The sequence below is a fragment of the Podarcis melisellensis genome (assembly GCF_964234715.1).
Source record: "Podarcis melisellensis genome assembly, chromosome: 2".
Classification (NCBI taxonomy): Eukaryota; Metazoa; Chordata; class Lepidosauria; order Squamata; family Lacertidae; genus Podarcis; species Podarcis melisellensis.
Window position 1 is genome coordinate 123,081,322 of NC_138529.1, and position 20,782 is coordinate 123,102,103.

The window sequence follows — 20,782 nt, forward strand, 5'->3', positions numbered from 1 at the left end:
CCTTCCTGAGGAGTCAAAACAAGCTGGAGGGTCTTGGGAGAGAGGAAGAAGCAAAGGGAGCCTCAGAGGCCCTGCAGGGATTCTCCTGCCCTAGATATTCTCCTGCCCCTGGAGAAGCACAAACGGGGCGGCCCCTTCCCAACAGAAGCCCCATTTCTAAACATCTCCAGGATGGCATGGTCTGCACACTAGTGACCTGAGAGTAGACCTCATTGAACTCAGTGGGGATAACTGACAGAACTTGGTGCAAAAACCAGTCACCGTCCTGTCCCCAAGCCTGAAAACTGCAACCCCAGAGCATGGGCAGAAAACAGCAGAGTAGCTATTACATGTAGGTGCCCCCATGCTAGGTGCTTTGTGTGGAGAGCACCGTTGACACACTTTAGAAGCCTCTCATTGCAAGCCAGGCAGATGCTGTGGCCATATTTAATAATAATAATAATAATAATAATAATAATAATAATAATAATAATAATTTATTATTTATATCCCGCCTCTGTCAGGGGTTGCATGGGGACCAAATCTTTAGGGAAGATGTGAGGATACAATTTGCTGTTTTCTCCCTGAGCTCCTGATGGAATTTATGTGTAGTTTATTGGATCCTGAAGCCTGAAGCACCATTCCTAAGTGCTTATCGTTTAAGACTTGTTCTAGTTTATGGCCTGGGAGTTCCCAGCTTCTAAGCTTTGGTTATTCCCCGAAAGCGAGAATTTAACTCACGATGTTATATCTAGTGGGCTGGATCTGGAGCACAAAGGGTCAAGTTTTGCTTGCATGAGGCCTTTGCTCCTTCTTCAGACTTATCAGTCAGGAACGTAAGAGGTCAAATCTGGAGAGTATTTCATTCTGGGCGTCTTGTGGCAGAGCACAGAAGGATTGTAATAAATTACTTTCAGTTCTGTCAATAAGGTCATTTCGCAGATTCCTCAAGTACAAGGACCCTGGGGTGTCTGAGTTATCGGGGCCTGGTAGGGACCCCAGGATCTCCTGCAATGCTTTTACAAAGTTTTGGTGGAAGAATATTCCCAGATAAAACAGGAGATACCCCCCCCCACACACACACATCGATAGTTTTCCATTCAAGGAAAGTTGTGGGTGTGTTAAAATCTCAGGCGCTGTAGCTGGCGCTATTGGGCTCCCTCAAAATTGCGGAGGTTTGTCCTACAGAGATCTGTATGGAATTTCAAAACTGATCTAATGATCCAGCAGGGAGCCTTACCAGAGAGTCCAGGATCCCACACTTCACCCCCTTGACTTCCTCCTGCAGAGCTCTCTGGTCAGGATCCAGCAACGCCCAGTCCTTGTGTGTGAAACGAAAAGCTACGTCTTCAAAACACACTGGACCATAAGAGAGAAAGAAGACCATCTTCTACACATTGCTCCGTTCTTTTCTGCCTTTTAATAGCTGCACTGTTTTAATTCTATTATTTTCCTGCATGCTTATTTCAACATCGTAATGGAACAATTTAAATGATGGGTATTAATCTTTGTGTAAATGGGGGAATTCCACGTTGTAATAATTTTATGATTATGATTATACGGCACTCATCTTCACATAATTCTCCCATTTTCCAGATGGAAGGACCTCCTCTCTCAGCATCTGGTGGGGTGGACTCCCCCCCCCCACACGTCCTCAAGCCAACTTCAGGGGGCACCAGGAGGGGGAGGGGAGGGAAAGCCCCATTGTGCATTGTGAGGGGGGGAATGGTTGGTTAGTTGGCCTCCATCTGTCTTGGGAAACCATGGAAGAGAGTGCCTTTGGGAGTGAGATCCAGCTGCTGGAAGGTAACAGCGCCAGCCGTGGGTGTGGAGAGCGACAGGAGAGAGACATGTGTTGTTGCATCTGGGACAGAAGTGGTCCGGTTGTGCTGCTGCAGATGCAGAAGGGCTTCTCTTCTCCCTGTGCTCAAAGCCCCCTCCCCAAAAATGAAGGCAGCATCTGGATCCCAAGGAAGAACAGAGCTGCAGACCTCCTGCGAACTTGCCCCCTCCCTGGCTTGGCAAAGAGGACAAAGAGGACCCTCTGCTCCCTGACTTGGGGGTCTCCCCCCACCGTGCATGATCTGAACAGGGACCCCCATGCACCCCTGGGACCCCTGAGGGGAAAGAGAGAGGGGACTCACCGAGGAAGCTTTTGCAAAGGAGAGAGAACAAAGCAACCTCCTCTCGGCTTGCAGGAAGGGATGTGGGAGGGAGGGAATTTAGTCATGGAGGACCTTGACTCCCCTTCACTTCCTGTCCTCTCTAGGAATCCCGCTTTGCTCCTTTTAACCCTTGCAAAACCGAGGGCACCCCTTCCCTCTCTGCAGTTTTCCTGCTTCTGCGCTCAAGGGGCAGCCCCCCCCCCGTCTGTGCCAAGGACTCTGCCCCAAGGAGCCCACATCTGATCCAGACTAACCGAAAGAGAGACGGGGGTGGCCATGGGGGGGGGGTGACCTTGGCTCTCCCCCTCCTCCAACATAGAGGCTCCTGAATCCCAAGGAAAGGCTGGGATGGAGAAGAGGCTAAGAAATGGCTCCATCAAGACACGCCTCAAAAAAAACTCACCCTCCCGATCAGCGAGTGGGGGGAAGAATGGGGGGGGGCTTCCCAGCCAGGAGATCCCTCCCCCTCCTAAAATAATCCCCCCCCCACCAAGCGGACTTTCCTGCTTCTGCAGCCCAGGAAAACAGATGAGGAAGTGTCCCATGCGAGGAATGAAACGCACACGCCATCCTGGGGGGGGGGGGAGGTCAAGGCCCCCCTCCCCGTAAAAGCACCACAGGCAGGAAAGGCGAAGCCCACCATTGGGGAGAGAGGGAGGGGGGCACATGCTCTCAGGGGGCAGCCCCCCCCACTCTGGGACTCTTTCCCCCCTCCCCAACTCCATCCTTTCCCTGCGTTTCCTGCCAGAAAACCAGTTTATACTGGGCTCTCAGAACCATTTGACCCCATTTCTATATAAATGATGGAGATTTCGTACTCATTAAATTTGAAAAGAAAAATACTGTTGTTTACTACGTGGCCAAAATCATTTCTAAATACAATACAACCGATTTTCAAGTGTCATATCTCAGGGGAACACCAGGATCTTGTATGTTGTTTTGCAGTTGCCAAAACCAAATTTATGAAAGGGCTCATCTCTTTATCCTTCATCTCTTTACAGTGGTACCTCGGGTTAAGAACTTAATTCGTTCTGGAGGTCCGTTCTTAGCCTGAAACTGTTCTTAACCTGAAGCACCACTTTAGCTAATGAGCTAGTTATTTAAACAAAAGTTTTTCTTCCCGTGAATTTCAGTTTACAGGTGGGGGGGGCGACATTCCACCCTCCTCTATCTTCCTCTGCTTCAGTGCATTGCAGCATTTGTTGCCCCCAGTGGAGGCGGCTGTTGGTTTATAGACTGACACGGGGAGGAACTTATGGGGCCCTACCTTTGGCATGCTGTTTAGCCACCTGCTTTGTGTCTTGCCTTTCCAGGACTCCTCTGGTGATGCGGCTGGCATACAGACACCTGTTTAGGGGGGAGGCGTTAGGAGGGATGACTCCCCCCTCTGCAGAGGACACTGCAAGTTGAAGACCCTGCCTGTCTCTGTAAACTGAACTTCAGGGTAAGAAAATATTCTGCTTAAAAAATTTATTCTGATTCATTTTTTGATTGTTTTAAAGAGTTGTTTCTACCAATAATGTTAGTGTTTCAGTCTCATTATAAATCGCATTCAGATTTGTTTATTCTTAAAATCCAGTCATTTCAAATATATATGTAGGAGAAATTCAAAAAGAGATTACCCACGCATAAAAACCCAAAAGAAAAGGATGCAATCTCCAAGTGAAAAGATAGGCGTTTATTGAAATACAAATGTGCATGCAAAGAACCACATCCAAAACAATGGTTTTTTAAAAAATACACTTCCAAATTGCACATGTCATTCCTATTAACCAATCACAGAATCGCAGCAATCTTAATAGTTGCAATCCAATGTCACAATAATCAACCAACCAAAATCATTTGACTCTTCAGATCAGCCCTCCTCATAATATATCATGTGATTACATATAACTATTTTCAGTGTCTTCCTTTATTAAGACTGTTCTAATACCGTATTTTTCGCACTATAGGACGCATCGGTCCATAGGATGCACCTAGATTTGGGGGGGGAAATAAAGGGGGGAATTATTCCCCCCGCCAGGCGCGGGGCTGGGGCGGGGGAAGCCCGAGCTTCCCCCTCCCCCAGAACGGGACCCAGAGCCATGCCGAAGCTGCGCGCAGCTTTGGCATCGCTCTCGGAGCTTGCGGGGCTGGGGGAGGAGGAAGCCCTCCGCCAGCCTCCAAACCATGTCGGGAGACAGCGGGATGGCGCGCTGCGCCTCTCCCGCTGTCCCCCGAGTTTGCGGGGCTGGCGACGGGGAGGAGCAGGCTTCTCCCGCCCCCGCCAGCCTTCTAGCCAAGTCGGGCGACAGTGGGATGGCGGCGTTCCGCCTCCCCGCTGTCCCCAGAGCTTGTGGGGCTGGCAGTGGGGCTCTCCTGAAGCCCGGAGAGCGAGAGGGGTCGGTGCGCACCGACCCCTCTCACTCTCCAGGCTTCAGCGAAAGCCGGCATTTGCACCATAGGACGCACACACATTTCCCCTTCATTTTTGGAGGGGAAAAAATGCGTCCTATACTGCGAAAAATACAGTATATGTCTTCCTTTATTAAGACTTTGGCTAATTCACTAAGAGTCTTCCAATGTCCTCTTTCATCCGTCTACAAAACAGTTCAAGATGAATCACAATTGCCATGCCTAGCAGATTCTCCTTTCATGCATTCAACGGTCCCCATAGAGTCCAACACTTAATACTTTTCAGAATTCCGGAACCGACATTTGCTACGTACAGGACCTAAAAGCAGCTGGTTCTGTAATGTAAAAGGTAGGCAGGCACAGGCTCTTTCAGTTTAACTAGGCAATAAGCAATGGAATCACCCAAATGCGGTTTTATGAAATTGTTATTTTCTCCAACGTATGCATGTTATGAAAAGGGCTGTCACCTGCAGGATGGAGCAAGATGGTCCTTCTCCTGCTCCAGAGGGTGAGACCTGAGACAATGGCTTCAAGTTACAAGAAAGGAGATCCAACTCCATATCAGGAAGTACTTTAGGACAGGAAGAGTTCTTCCAGAGTGGAAGGTGGTGGACTCTCCTTCATTGGAGTTTTTGAAGCAGGGGTTGGATGGTCATCAGTCTTGGAGGAGATCCTGAGATTCCTGCCTTGCACGGGGGCTGGACCAGGTGACACTGAGGACCCCTTCATACTCTCCCATTCTACGATTCTGTGATGGAAACTTGGGCCAGTGTTGCCACAGAAACTAGGGAGCTAAAGATGCTTCTGGCAATGGGGCAGAAGGTCATGGCTAAAGTCTTTGAGGGCAGAAACTGGAAAATACTGGTTCCTTCTGGAAGGTTCTGTTCTTTTCTGCTGAGGCAGTATCTGCTTTGTGAGGAGGAAAGCGACAAAGATCATCAAGTGTATGAAAACAAAGCCTTATGGGGAACAGTTGAAGGAGTTGGGTATGTTGAGCCTGGAAAAGAGGATATATGAAAGCCATCTTCCAATATCTCAGGGGCTGACACATGGAAGATTGAGCAAACTAGCTCCTCCTTCTCCAGAGGGACACACTTAAACCAGTGGATTCAAGTTGCAAAAAATTAGATTCTGACTAAAAATCAGGAAGAACTTCCTGGTGATTAGAGTTGTTTGACAGTGGACTGGTCTCCCTCTGGAATTTGTGGCCTCTCCTTCATCGGCGGCTTTTGAGAAGAGTTGGGATGGCCATCTCTCAGGGTTGCTTGAAATGAGATTCCTGTGTTGCAGAGAGTTGGACTGGATGACCCCAGGGTACTTGCAACTCTTGTAGGGACGCAGGTGGTGCTGTGGTCTAAACCACTGACCAGACCATGTCTTTTCTGAGGAAGCAGGTGTCAGGGTTTCAGGGAGAGAAGAGCAGATGGGGGAGGAGACAGAGAGCGAGGGGGAAGAATCCCAGAGAGATGAGGAGGAGGATGACGATGACCAAAGGTCGTCCATGAGTCTGTCCAGTGAGTCAGAGGACTCCCAAAAGGGAGACCCCTGGTCAGACCAAAGGGAGGCCAAGGGGGAAACAGTGAGGAGCAGGGGAGCGAAGGGAGAAGCCCCAGTGGGAGTTGGACACCGGAGCCGGCTTCTCAGCCGGAACGGAGTGAAGGGGGTGGAGTTACCAGTGTGTCAGAGGGAGCAGAGCAAGAAGGAGACAGGGGAAGGAGATCGGAGCAGGACGCTCAGCCGGAGGGGGTGGAGAGTAGCACCGGAAGCAGTGTAGCGGTCGAGAGAAAGGTCAGAAGCAACGTACGTGCGCCAAGTTCAAATGTAGAGGCGCGCGGAAGTGAGGAGAGTCCTGGGGAGGAGCCCGGCCCCAAAGCGAGAAGGAGGGGGGCAGAGGCATCAGAGGATTCAGCCTCGGGCGAGTCCCGGCGAGGGGGAACCCAGGGGGGCAGAAAGACCCTGCGGAAAAGGAAGGAGAGGAAGAGGTGGTCCAGCACAAGCCTCTTAAATTGGTGCCGAGGCGGTACAGATTCAGAGGGGACTTCAGCGGTCTAACGTTACAGACGTAGAGTCACAAAGATGGAATGTAAACGCAACCATGATCTTCAATAAAGACTTTCTGTAAATAAACCGGATTGGAGTTGGGTCTCTTGTGAGCTGGGACCAGACGGGTGGCTCTGACAGTAAGTCCCCTCTCCAGAACGCAAAAAAAAATTTTTTTTTTTGCAAAGCTCACCAACGGGAGCAGCCATGAGCGCGGAGGAACAGCTGCTTACGCTGAGGAATCAGGTTACCGAACTCACAGCTGCAGTCATTGCATCGCAGAAGAAGAATGACGAACTGGACAAGGCTTGCCAGGACCTGCAAACAAGGTGGGAGCAGGCAAGCAGGGCAGGGGTCCCGGGTTCCAGATCGGAGGGAGTTGCACTTGGACGGCGGGGGGGCGCCCTAGTTACGCACTTTAATGGCAACCTGCAAGACTACCCTAACTTCAGGGCAGACGTCGTGTATGCACTGCATTTGCTCCGTCATGATTTTAAAGATGAGGAGGAGAGAGTGGGGTTCATAATTTCGCATCTGCATGGGGAGGCCAGAGCTTGGTTGCGCAATTTGTGGCGCGAAGATGGCCCTGCCCGCCGCAATTCTGATGAATTTATTAAAGCGATGGATGCTTGTTTCCAGTCCTCTGTGGATGTGGATATTGCTCGTAGGCAGATGCACGGACTGCGGCAAGGCAAAGCCACTGTACGTCAATATCATTCCAAATTCTTTGCATTACTAACTGCGTTGGGCTGGGAGAAGGATAGTAAACCCGTCAGAGATCTTTTCTGGGAAGGTCTTAGCCCCCCCGTCAAGGATGAGATCGCCAGAGGAGATAGACCCCAGACCCTAGAAGACGTAGTGCAACGGGCTTTGGCTATCGGAATACGACATGAGGGACGCCCGTGGCACGAGGGGGAGGGACCCCAGGCGCGTGCACCAGCGAGAACCCCCCCTTTTGTCCCCAGGGACTTCAGCCAGACGCACCCCTCGCCCTTGGGGAGGCAAGGAGAAGAGCCGATGGAAATTGGTGGTGCTAGGGCTCAGACACCATCCAGAGCCCCTGTTTCCGGTGCAGTGAAGGCGAAGCCTCCTAGAGGGACCAGGAAATGTTACATCTGTGACAGTGCACAGCATATGGCGAAAGAGTGCCCCCAGAGGCTCCAAAAACACACTGCAGCTCTAGCAACAGTGGCAGCGGAAGTGGTGCAAAGAGAGCAGCCTCAGGGAAACGACAGTGCCTGGCTGGAAGCGGAGCTACTGGGGCTCAGCCAGGCGGATCTGTAGAACAGTCCCCAGCACCCTTGCAACGCACAGACCCTTTACCACCCAAGCCAGCAGTGCAACTCACTGCAGCCCTTCAGCTGCCAAATGGACAATCCCTGGAAGTTCCCATCACGATTGATTCAGGGAGCAATGCGGATTTTGTGGGAATACAATTTGTCAAGCAGCATAGCATAGCGCTCCTGCCTGCAACGACGCCTCTGAACGTGGTCACAGTGGACGGCAGGAAATTGCTGGGAGGGCAAGTTGTGCAGCAGACGCCTCCCATGGTGATGCAGATTGGAAATCATCGAGAAGTCATTAGCTTCAATGTCACCCACCTGTCAGACACGCCCATTGTGTTAGGCATGAGTTGGCTGGAGAGGCATAGTCCCGCTGTAGCGTGGTACCAGCGGCAAATCACCTTCTGCTCCTCGTATTGTGCTCAGCATTGCATCCAAACCAATCAGGAGGAAGGAGCTGAGCAGCAACTGCACCTGGGCATGGTACAGGCAGTGCCTCACAAGTACGAGGGATTCTTGGAGGTTTTCTGCGAGAAAGAAGCTGACAAGTTGCCGCCTCACAGGCCTTACGACTGTGCGATCGACCTGGTGCCAGGGGCGCAGCTGCCAACTGCAAAGCTGTATTCCATGTCTGAGGACGAGATGCAAGAGCTCAGAGAGTTCATAGAGCATAATCTGAAGCGCGGGTTCATCCGGGAATCCAAAGCAGTGGGAGGCAGTCCTGTTTTCTTTGTGAAGAAGAAAGACACGCCCCAAAAAAGACTCATTGTGGACTATCGATTCATAAACAGACTGACTAAGCCCAAGGCCTTTCCCATGCCCAAGATTGACAACCTCCTAGCGACCGTTAGGAAGGGTAAGATCTTCACCAAGTTGGATTTGCGTGGAGCGTACAACCTCATCCGCATCCGGAAGGGCGATGAGTGGAAGACTGCCATGTTCACGCCTCTGGGCACGTATGAATACAGAGTTATGCCGTTTGGTCTCCAAAATGGCAGCCACGTTTTCCAAGCATTTATGCATCACGTGTTGGCGGGACTCCTCTACAAGAAGTGTGTATGTTTTCTCGACGACATCCTGATTTTCTCGGAATCGCCGGAAGCTCACGAGAAGGATGTAAAGGAGGTCCTACAGAGGTTGCGGGAGCACAGGCTGTACGCCAAGTTGGAGAAGTGCCAGTTTGATGTGACGGAGGTGGATTTCCTTGGCTACAAGCTGTCCGACGAGGGGCTGGCCATGGACAGAGTCAAGGTCCAAGCGGTGTTGGACTGGAAGAGCCCACGCAATCGGAAGGAAGTCCAGAGATTCATCGGATTTGCCAATTTTTATCGCAAATTCATCAAAGGTTTTGCAAATGAGACGGCAGCAATCACGGACACCCTCAGTTCCAAGAAGAAGAAGTTCGCTTGGACGGAACAGGCAGAGCGCTCTTTTCGGAGGCTTAAAAGCCTCTTCGCCTCCGAGGAGCAGCTACTGCACGTGAATCCCGGCAGGCCCATGCGGGTGGAAACCGACGCGTCAGACAGAGCGGTTGGAGCCGTCCTTCTGCAGGAGGATCCGCAAGGCAATTGGAGGCCGGGCGCCTTCTACTCCCGGAAGCTCAGCAAGACGGAGCGGAACTACACCATATGGGACAGGGAGTTGTTGGCCATTCATGCAGCTTTCAAAGCGTGGCGACACTTCCTCATAGGAGCCAAGCACACAGTGCAGGTCCGCACGGATCACAAGAACTTAGAGTATTGGCGAACGGCAAAGCTGCAGACCCAAAGACACATGCGCTGGGCAGAATTCTTTGCGGATTTCGACTTCAAAATAGAATACATCCCGGGGGACTCCAATGTTATAGCAGACGCACTCTCCAGGAAACCGCAATACCTTGAGGAGACGACACCAATTGCAGCGAAGCACATTTTCGCACCGCAGGCGTGGGCGTGCGCTGCCATCGCAGTCGACCTGGACGCGGTGCGACGCGCGTTGCAAGCGGATCAATTTGCACAGTCCAAGATGGAGGAGCTGCGCAGCGGGTCGCAAAGAGACGATGAGTTCCAGTTGCGGGACGGACTCTTAACTCGCAAGGGTGCCCTCTACGTGTCAAACGACGAACTTCGCGCAAAGGTTCTGCAGCAATTGCACGACGCCCCCAGTGCGGGCCACTTCGGCAAGGAGAAGACAATAGAATTAGTGGCCAGGGACTTTTGGTGGCCCCAGATGCGGGGAGAGGTGGCGGATTACGTCGCCAGGTGTGACACCTGTCAGAGGTCCAAACCAGTACACCAGAAGCCGGCGGGATTGCTGGAACCGCTGGAAACGCCGCAGCAGCCGTGGGAGAGGGTAGCACTGGACTTTGTTACTGACCTGCCCAGCTCCAGGGGCAAGACGGCGGTGCTGGTGGTTGTGGACTTGTTCACCAAGATGGCGCACTTCATTCCTTGTGCCAAGGTGGCGACGGCAGAACAGACCGCCAAACTCTTCATCGACCACGTGTTCAGAGTGCATGGACTACCGCAGTCCGTCCTGTCCGACAGGGGGCGCCAATTTGTTTCCAACTTCTGGCAGAAGCTTCTGGGTATCCTGCACGTCAAGATCGACCTAGCGTCGGCGAGACATCCACAGACCAACGGCCAAGCAGAGAGGGTCAACGCGATCATGCAGCAGTACCTGAGGTGTTACGCCAATCAGCGACCCGCAGCGTGGGTGGACTACCTGCCGATGGCTGAGTTTGCCTACAACAACACAAAGCACGCATCGACCGGGGTGACGCCGTTCTTCGCGAACAATGGCCGTCATCCCAGAACCTTTCCGAGGCTTATAGCACCAGGAGAGGGGGTGCCTCAAGAGGCCGACCAGTTTGCAGCAGAGTTGCAAGAGGTGCACGAGGAGCTGCGGAGACATTTGGAGCTGGCCAAACAAGCCTATAAGGTGCAGGCGGACAAACACAGAAGGGCGGGAGAGGACATCCAGGTGGGGGACTGGGTATGGTTAGCGGCCCAAGCGATGCCAGCCAAATCGTTAGCCAAGAAGAAGCTAGGACACAGGCAGCTAGGACCATACCAAGTTGAGGCTAGGATCAATCCTGTAGCATTTCGCCTGGCCCTTCCAGAAGGCTCCAGAGTGCACCCGGTCTTTCATAGGTCGGTGCTCACTCCCTACAAGGCCCCGCACAGGTTTCAAGAGTCAGAAACAGTACCAGACCCACACAAAGGGTCACCCAAGGGGGGGGTCGCCTAGGGCCGAACCCCTCAACGAGGTCACAGAGATACTGGACTCGAGATGGGGGGAAGAGGGGGTTGAATACTTTCTTGCCAGAGAGGGCACCCCAGCCACTGCCAATAGTTGGGTGCCGGGCTACGCGTTAGACGAACCCCTTTTGAAGGAAGAGTTCCATGCACTTTTCCCACATAGACCCATGCCAGCTGAGTACTTTGATGACTGGCTTTTCACACCCACATTGTCAGATAGCACGTTCAGGGGTTTCTCTTCCTCCGAGGAAAGAACACCAGAATCAAGCCCGCCCAGGGGATCGTGCTCGGGGGTGGACACGGAAACCCCTTATTGGTGGGAGGAGCAACCAGAGGAGGAATGGCGTAAGAGGTGGATGATGGGTCCTTGGCGGGCAGCACCAGAGGAAGTAGCAATGGAAGAAGAGACTGAGAGGGCTTTGGGTGAAGAACCCGAGTTCGAACACACATACACAGAACTGCCAGCAGAGAACATTGACGTAGACGACCTGTATCCTGAGCCTACCCCCGAAGAGCCGCAGTTTCCACAACCGGCACCCGCCGAGCGGGAGGGGGGAAGGGGGGGCTTCGAGGGGGGGATGGATGTCAGGGTTTCAGGGAGAGAAGAGCAGATGGGGGAGGAGACAGAGAGCGAGGGGGAAGAATCCCAGAGAGATGAGGAGGAGGATGACGATGACCAAAGGTCGTCCATGAGTCTGTCCAGTGAGTCAGAGGACTCCCAAAAGGGAGCCCCCCTGGTCAGACCAAAGGGAGGCCAAGGGGGAAACAGTGAGGAGCAGGGGAGCGAAGGGAGAAGCCCCAGTGGGAGTTGGACACCGGAGCCGGCTTCTCAGCCGGAACGGAGTGAAGGGGGTGGAGTTACCAGTGTGTCAGAGGGAGCAGAGCAAGAAGGAGACAGGGGAAGGAGATCGGAGCAGGACGCTCAGCCGGAGGGGGTGGAGAGTAGCACCGGAAGCAGTGTAGCGGTCGAGAGAAAGGTCAGAAGCAACGTACGCGCGCCAAGTTCAAATGTAGAGGCGCGCGGAAGTGAGGAGAGCCCTGGGGAGGAGCCCAGCCCCAAAGCGAGAAGGAGGGGGGCAGAGGCATCAGAGGATTCAGCCTCGGGCGAGTCCCGGCGAGGGGGAACCCAGGGGGGCAGAAAGACCCTGCGGAAAAGGAAGGAGAGGAAGAGGTGGTCCAGCACAAGCCTCTTAAATTGGTGCCGAGGCGGTACAGATTCAGAGGGGACTTCAGCGGGCTAACGTTACAGACGTAGAGTCACAAAGATGGAATGTAAACGCAACCATGATCTTCAATAAAGACTTTCTGTAAATAAACCGGATTGGAGTTGGGTCTCTTGTGAGCTGGGACCAGACGGGTGGCTCTGACAGCAGGTTTAGTCGTTGTTTGAAGACTATCCCTGCCTCCGGGTCTGGTCTTGACTGGAAGGATACTGGAATCAACAAGAGAGATCCTCATGACCTGAAGGTGCTGCTGTGCAAGGCCAGGTCAACGATTCACAAGACAGCGGTCATCCAGGACTCGATTGTGGATGGAGGGCTTGACTTGGCATCCGTGACAGAGACTTGGTTGGTTGAATGAAGCAGATGGACCTGTCCTTGCCGCTGCTTCTCCATCGGGTTTCTCTTATGCACAGCAACCCTTTCAGCTGATTCTCTGGTGGCCCACTGGAATGTCGAGATAACCACGGCTGTTGACTGTCTGGCTCTGAAGCGCCCTATCTGATTGAATGGAGCCCGGACAGCCCTGTGGTTTTCCTCAGAGCTGAGGGCAATGTAAGAATGGCTGAGACCTCTAGAGCATTAATGGTGTAAAACTCATTCTGAATCAGACCAGACACGGTTTACAGCTCAATGCCAAGCCTACCAAGTGGCAATGTGGCTGCCTCAGGGTTCCATCCTCTCCCCCATGCTTTTCAACATCTATATGAAGCCACTGGGAGAAATCATCAGGTGATGTGGGCAGGGTGTTCATCATTATGCAGATAATACCCAGCTCTACCTCTCTTTTACATCAGAACCAGTGAAGGCAGTGAATGGCCTGTATGAGTGTCTCGAGACGGTTGGAGGATGGATTGAGGCTAAATCCTGACAAGACAGAAGTATTGTTTTGGGGGGACAGGGAGCAGGCAGGTGTGGGGGACTCCCTGGTCCTAAATGGGGTAACTGTGCCCCTGAAGGACCAGGTGCGCTGCCTGGGAGTCATTTTGGACTCACAGCTGTCCACGGGGATGCAGGTCAATTCTGTGTCCAGGTATGCAGGCTGAGACCCTACCTGCCCGCAGATTGTCTCGCCAGATTGGTGCATGCTCTGGTTATCTCCCGCTTGGACTAGTGCAATGTGCTTTGTGTGGGGCTACCTTTGAAGGTGACCTGGAAAATATAACTAATCCAAAATGTGGCAGCTGGCCTGGTGACTGGGAGTTGCCGCCATATAAAACCGGTCCTGAAAGACCTACATTGGCTCCTAGTACATTTCCCTCTGGTGGTCCCACACTGCGAGAAGTGCAGTTACATGGAACCAAGCAGAGGGCCTTCTCGGTAGTGGCCCTGGCCTGTGGAACGCCCTCCCATCAGATGTCAAGGAAGTAAACTATTTAATGCTTGTTCATGGATCACTGCCTTGCCGTGGCGAAGGGGCTTGAAAAACTCAGAGAAGCTATGAGCTATGCCGTGCAGGGCTACCCAAGTTGGACAGGTCATAGTGGAGAGTTTTGACTAAATGTGATCCACCTGGAGCAGGAACCGGCAAGCCACTCCAGTATCCCTGCCAAGAAAACTCCATGGAGAAAGACAACAGGCATATAAAAGTTATGACGCTGGAAGATGAGCCCCTCAGGTCGGAAGGCCTCCAACATGCTACTGAGGAAGAGCGGAGGACAAGTACAAGTAGATTCAGAGCTGAGGAAGCGGCTGGGCCAAAGCCGAAAGGATGCTCAGTTGCGGATATGCCTGGAAGCGAAAGGAAAGTCCAATGCTGTAAATAAAAATTCTTACATTCCATAGGAACCTGGAATGTAAGAACCATCAACATAGGTAAGCTGGATGTGGTAAAAAATGAGATGGCAAGAATAAATATTGACATCCTGGGCATCAGTGAACTAAAATGGACGGCAATGGGCGAATTCAGTTTGGATGACCATTGTATCTCCTACTGCGGGCAAGAATCCCATAAAATAATCCCATAAAAGCTGATACGGAAGGGGGGCATGTCTTTCTTCACCCTTCCACCGGTCACCAGAGGGTCCGAGGTGATGACCTCAAGGGTACCCAGCCCCACGTGGACCCCTCAGCCCCCACACCGTTGTACAAGCACCACACTCTACGCCAAGCCCCATTAATAAAGTGCCTTTTCCCCTTTCCGCTATTACGGGCGAAATAAGCCCAAAATCTTATGCCTTCCTTCCCGTTCTATCTTTACTATGGGTTGACCATACAAAGCTTTATTCCCTATTCCTTTCAATGGCTGCGTTCTACCCAATCAGAACCATGCATTTGTCTTGCAGAGCTAGCTCAGCGAGCTCTTGCACGCCTCATTTAACCTATTGACAAGCTGCTGACGGCTCCCGCTGGGAGAACAATGGAATTGAAACTTGTGAACTCATAAACGTGTCAAATCTTGCTACAATGTATCTATTTTGTTTCCGACCTCAGTTATCAATATAAAATGGACTAAAATCTTTAGAAATTCGTATAAAATCAACCACAACTCCGATTTCCTTGCTTTTGGTGCCAATCGGCTCAGTCTCTTCAGGACTCCATGACACCTCCCCTGCCTCCATGATCCCTCAAGCGAGGTGACACGTACTCAAGAAGACCCTAATCCGGTCAAATCACTCTGCCAAGCCTTTCCTCCGGGCAATGCCATGTGGCAGACTATGCATAGTCTTCTCATCACCGGTACTCAAGAGGTGCTTATCCGCGCATATCTCCAGCTCTGCATATTCCCCCCCCCCACTCCTCCATATGCTAATCCGGTGTAACCCAACCTCTTCCTAATTATTCATGATGTAATCTGTGTAACCCAACCTCTCCTTAATGTATTCATGATGTATTTTGCACTGCATTCTGGGACGTGGAGGGAAGTTTTAAAAGTTCATGTCACCCCTTTCTCGCTGTTCAATCTCGCCTTGAACCTGTTGCGCAATAAACTTGGATCTTCTTCAGCTTGCTTCTGTCTCCGGCTGAGCTCATTTTCCTCCACAGGGACCCGCAGACTTAGTCCGACGAGCTGGGTGGCAGAGTAGCCCCACACCCAGATTCTACCGTAACAAAAGCCCAACAAAAGAGTGGCGAAAGCTGTACTGGGATAAAATCTCGATAGAATGATCTCGATACGATTCCAAGGCAGACATTTTTGTTGGGATTTCTGCTCCGTGTCTGCAGTCATGAGATTGTTGTCTATCACATGACGGTGTATGTTTTCATTCCACAGAGTGGGAAGTGACGGAGACAGGATATTTATGTTACTGTGTTCCATGAAGTGGGACTATTGTCCTTTGTTCTTTATCTTTGCTGTCTGATAAGAAAGAGGATGGAGCTAAGTCAGAATTCTCCGAGTGTATTATATGGAAATAAAGTAGATTAGCCAAAATGCTAAGCTACTGAGTTCTGTTACGCGAACCGCTAATACTCTAACGTAAGTGTGCTGATGCTTCTTGGCATCAGTTGCTGTGATGTTCGGGCTGAAGAAAGCTATTGAAGTTCCCGAACGATCGACCAGGAGGGAGAGAGCATGCCAAGCGGGCATGTGTCTTTACCAAGGTCCTACTCCATGGAGGGAATTGGGTGGAAGAAGTCACATCCCCGAGTTAGGGAAATGGGGGAGATAAAAGACCAAAGTGGTAAGGACCTAACAGAAGCAGAAGACATCAAGAAGAGGTGGCAAGAATACACAGAGGAATTATACCAGAAAGATATGGAGGTCTCATACACCCCAGGTAGTGTGGTTGCTGACCTTGAGCCAGACATCCTGGAGAGTGAAGTCAAATGGGCCTTAGAAAGCACTGCTAATAACAAGGCCAGTGGAAGTGATGATATTCCAGCTGAACTATTTAAAACTTTAAAAGATTATAGTGTTAAGGTGCTACAGTCAATATGCCAGCAAGTTTGGAAAACACAGCAGTGGCAGAGGGTTGGAGAAGGTCAGTCTACATCCCAATCCCAAAGAAGGGCAGTGCCAAATAATGCTCCAACTACAACACAATTGCACTCATTTCACATGCTGGCAAGGTTATGCTTCAAATTCTACAAGGCAGGCTTAAGCAGTATGTGGACCAAGAACTCCCAGAAGTGCAAGCTGGATTTCAAAGGGGCAGAGGAACCAGAGACCAACTTGCAAACATGCACTGGATTATGGAGAAAGCTAGAGAGTTCCAGAAAAACATCAACTTCTGCTTCATTGACTAAGCAAAAGGATTTGACTGTGTTGACCACAGCAAACTATGGCAAGTTCTTAAAGAAATGGGAGTGCCTGATCACCTCCTCTGTCTCCTGAAAAATGTGGGACAAGAAGCTACAGTTAGAACTGATTGGTTCAAAATTGGGAAAGGAGTATGACAAGGCTGTCTATTGTCTCCCTGCTTATTTCATTTATATGCAGAATTCATCATGCGAAAGGCTGGACTGGATGAATCCCAAGCTAGAAGATTGCCGGAAGAAATATCTACAACCTCAGATATGCAGACGACATAACCTTGATGGCAGAAAGTGAGGAGGAATTAAAGAACTTTTTAATGAGGGTGAAAGAGGAGAGTGCAAAATATGGTCTGAAGCTCAACAACAACAAAACTAAAATCATGGCCATCACCTCCTGGCAAATAGAAGGGGAAGAAATGGAGGCAGTGAAAGATTTTACTTCCTTGGGTACCATGATCACTGCAGATGGTGATGGCAGTCACGAAATTAAATGATGCCTGCTTCTTGGGAGAAAAGCAATGACAAACCTAGTGTCAGGAGTGCGTGCAGGAGCCAGGCCCTGGGACCAGTAGGACTTTGCAGGACTGGGGCCTTCCTAAGTTTGTTCTGAAGAGGCAAGGTGCAGCTGCACAGGTGAGGCCGACTGGTAACTCACAGCACCTGGTGGCAAGAGCCAGGAAGGGATAGAAGGTCAGCATTTCCCTTCGGCTCTTTGCCACAGCAACACGTTTCCTGCCTTGCTGCGTTTGGCTTCTTGCTTCCCGACCCTTGGACCCTTGACTTCGTGACTCCTTGCTTCCTGACCCTCGGACCCTTGACTTCGTGACTCCCTGCTTCCTGATCCTTGGACCTCTGGCTTCTAGACTCTCGTTCCTGCTCCCACTCTGCCATCTTGCCCCTGGTCTCGACGTCCTCAGCCAGAACCTCAATTGCCCGTAGACTGGACCGTGACACCTAGACAGCATCTTAAAAAGCAGAGACATCACCTTGCTCACAAAGGTCCATATAGTTAAAGCTATGGTTTTCCTAGTAGTGATGTATGGAAGTGAGAGCTGGGCCATCATAGAATCATAGAGTTGGAATAGACCACAAGGGCCATCGAGTCCAACCCCCTGCCAAGCAGGAAACACCATCAGAGCACTCCTGACATATGGTTGTCAAGGCTCTGCTTAAAGACCTCCAAAGAAGGAGACTCCACCACACTCCTTGGCAGCAAATCCCACTGTCGAACAGCTCTTACTGTCAGGAAGTTCTTCCTAATGTTTAGGTGGAATCTTCTTTCTTGTAGTTTGGATCCATTGCTCCGTGTCCGCTTCTCTGGAGCAGCAGAAAACAACCTTTCTCCCTCCTCTATATGACATCCTTTTATATATTTGAACATGGCTATCATACCACCCCTTAACCTCCTCTTCTCCAGGCTAAACATGCCCAGCTCCCTTAGCCGTTCCTCATAAGGCATCGTTTCCAGGCCTTTGACCATTTTGGTTGCCCTCCTCTGGACACGTTCCAGTTTGTCAGTGTCCTTCTTGAACTGTGGCGCCCAGAACTGGACACAGTACTCCAGGTGGGGTCTGACCAGAGCAGAATACAGTGGCACTATTACTTCCCTTGATCTAGATGCTATACTCCTATTAATACAGCCCAGAATTGTATTGGCTTTTTTAGCTGCCGCGTCACACTGTTGGCTCATGTCAAGCTTGTGGTCAACCGAGAGACTTCTAGGTTAGCGCCATCGCCGAATGGCGGATTCCCTCCGAGCTCCGGAGGGAATCGGCTCAGCAGGGATCAGGTTCTGCCGTGCCGGCGACGCGGGGACCCTTAAAAACCACAGGTGCGAAAGCCCGTGGACTTGGTGACTCGGTGGGCACCGTTAGCGCCCTTCCCGACCCGTGAAGGAGCCTTTTTAAAGGCTACAGAACGGGGGATGGGGAGCGGCGCAGTGCTGAGAGTCCTCTGCTTCCCCTGCTGTGCGAAGCCGCATGCCATTTGACGGAGAGCGCTGACTTCTTCTTCTGAACATTTGGATTAAAACAACAACCCGTGAGTAATACGGAAATTGGACTTAAAAGGGAAATTCTTTGTCTTTTTTGAAATTCGGTACAAGCGGGGGAGGTGCAAAGAGGAAGTCCGCCTCCCCCCCCCACTGTAGACAACTTAAAGCAAGGATTTAACAATTAAGGTCGAGAGAAGAGCCTCTTCCTCATTGGGAAAAAGTTATTAATTCCATGAGTTAGTAATTGTGCTGGAGGATAAAAGCGGATCGAGATTTAAACTACAACCCCCCTCCCCAGAACCGGGAGTAACCCGCGAGAGAGCCTGGGGAAGAGACATAGAGATTTTGACAGCTGTCAAAGTAGCTGTCAAAGTGAAGTATGTGGGAAAATGATTGCTTGTACATAAGAGCATGAGCAGCGTTCTTATTATTGCAGAGTGATTTTACAGCACGAGATATTGCTAAGAGCATGATGAGCACGTGAACACCTCATGCTAGACTAATGATTGGCTCACGTAGCATAACAGTCTCTTTGTCTGTGGGCAAAAGCAAGGTCACATTCCTTTGATTTGGTACCTTGGAGTACCAGGCAGAGCAAGCGCAGTGCTGGAGGAGAGAGGATGATTCATTTTTTACTGCACACAATAAACATTGCGGCTGAAGCCAAAGCTTTAACTTCAAGATATCTTGGTGTGAGACTGATTTCTTACTGATCTTCATACTGATGTCGAGCTGGATTCTCGACATTTGGTGCCCCGTGTGATTGCCTTCGGACTCCACGTTGTTTCTCATCGTTCAGCGCTCACCACACGTCTTTCATCCGCTATGGATCCCGGTGAGTGCTCCCTTGGTACCCCGTGTGTTTGATTCTGGACTTCGCGACGTTACGGACTTATCAGCGCTCACCTCGCCCGGCAAGGGTTTCAGACGCGTCCTTCATCCTTTTTTAGGATCCCGGTGAGTGCTCCCTTATTTTTGCCATTATGGGGCAGTCTCTCTCTCCACCGCAGAAAGAGTTTTTTGAAGACCTTAAATTTCTCTTGGCCAGCAACAGCCTCATTGTCTCAGATGCTGATGTCGTGTCTCTTATAGAAACATTGGATATTCACTGTCCCTGGTTTCCTCAGAATGGGAATTATCATTTAAAAGACTGGGGAAAAATAGGACAATTTTTCCAAAACCACCCTCAGATTGATGTCAAAGTTTTGCATGCCTGCTGTAAGGTTTATAAGGCTATCTCAAGCCTAACTCCTACAAATCTCCTCCTGGCCGCTGCTTCAGCTCCTTTGCCCCCCCCTCCCAATCCTCATGCTGCCTTCAGAAGCACCGTCTTATCAGCCTCATAAACAGGCAGACATTTTTTCTCCTTCGGCTCCTGTAGTCCCTCCTCTGCATTCTTCGCATTCAGCACCCCCCGCTCTTCCACCTCCTCCGCCCAAGGCATCTGGCACCGCTTCCACCCCACTTCAAGAGGCCTTTGCGCCGCTGCTCCGTTGCTAGCTTTTGATTCTACAACTCCTAATCTTTTTCCTGTGATTGCTCCTGCCCCCCCGGGGGGAGGCCCAGCCCGGCACGAACAGTTTGATTTGAGATTCATAAAGGAACTGTATTCTTCTGTCAAGGACAATGGCCCTGCACCCCCAGCCCCCATCATGCTGAACCAAACTGATGTTCTTGATGGGCTGACGGGGAGGAGGCAATTTTCTTACTATTGCCCAACAGTTGGCCCTTGATCCTATGTATTGGGCAGCCACCACTGCTGCTGCCCAAGAAGCTTTGTCCTCTGTTCCTGATGACAAGAATGAGCGCGGTGGCAGCATCAGACAGGGCCCTACAGAGCCTTATGGACAATTTGTCAATCGCTTGAATAACACTCTTAAGCGGCAAGTTCAAGACGTAGCAGCCCAAGAAGTGATCGTACACCAGCTTGCGTTTGATAATGCAAATGAGGACTGTAAGCAAGCGCTGCGCCCTTTGATGACAACGCCAAATATAGCCATTGCAGATGTGCTTAAAGCCTGCCAGTCAGTGGGGACTGAGACGTATAAAGCTCGCCTGCTAGCCACGGCTCTGTCCTCCACCGTGTCCCAGAATCCTGCAAAGGATAAAACCTGCTTTGGATGTGGCAAAGTGGACCATTTTCGTGCGCAGTGCAGATCTACCGCACAGCAATGTCACTCCAGCACAAAGTGCCCCATCTTTGATACAGGCCAGGACTTGTCAATTTTCTGAAGCACATCATAGATCACATATTGGTCACCCTGGTTATTTG

General features: G+C 51.1%; 1 protein-coding gene and 2 long non-coding RNA genes across 3 annotated transcripts in view; all 3 read left to right on the forward strand.

Moving 5' to 3' along the window:
• Positions 1-18,085, forward strand: part of LOC309363281 (uncharacterized protein) — a gene marked incomplete at its 5' end in the record, with an annotated part of 163,115 nt that extends 145,030 nt beyond the window's left edge. Inside the window, one exon of the mRNA XM_081899386.1 lies at positions 17,584-18,085. Within this exon, the coding sequence (XP_081755512.1) occupies positions 17,584-17,585 (2 nt within the window). The 3' untranslated portion in view covers positions 17,586-18,085. The remainder of the gene's footprint in view (positions 1-17,583) is intronic.
• LOC309365443 lies at positions 1,225-16,577 on the forward strand. Its single transcript, XR_014166152.1, has 3 exons — positions 1,225-1,806; positions 2,132-3,588; positions 15,535-16,577. It is a non-coding gene; the product is annotated as an uncharacterized lncRNA (long non-coding RNA).
• On the forward strand, positions 5,724-14,856 carry LOC309365406. The gene is made up of 2 exons (XR_014166114.1): positions 5,724-5,932; positions 12,474-14,856. It is a non-coding gene; the product is annotated as an uncharacterized lncRNA (long non-coding RNA).
• Positions 18,086-20,782: the final 2,697 nt, after the last annotated feature.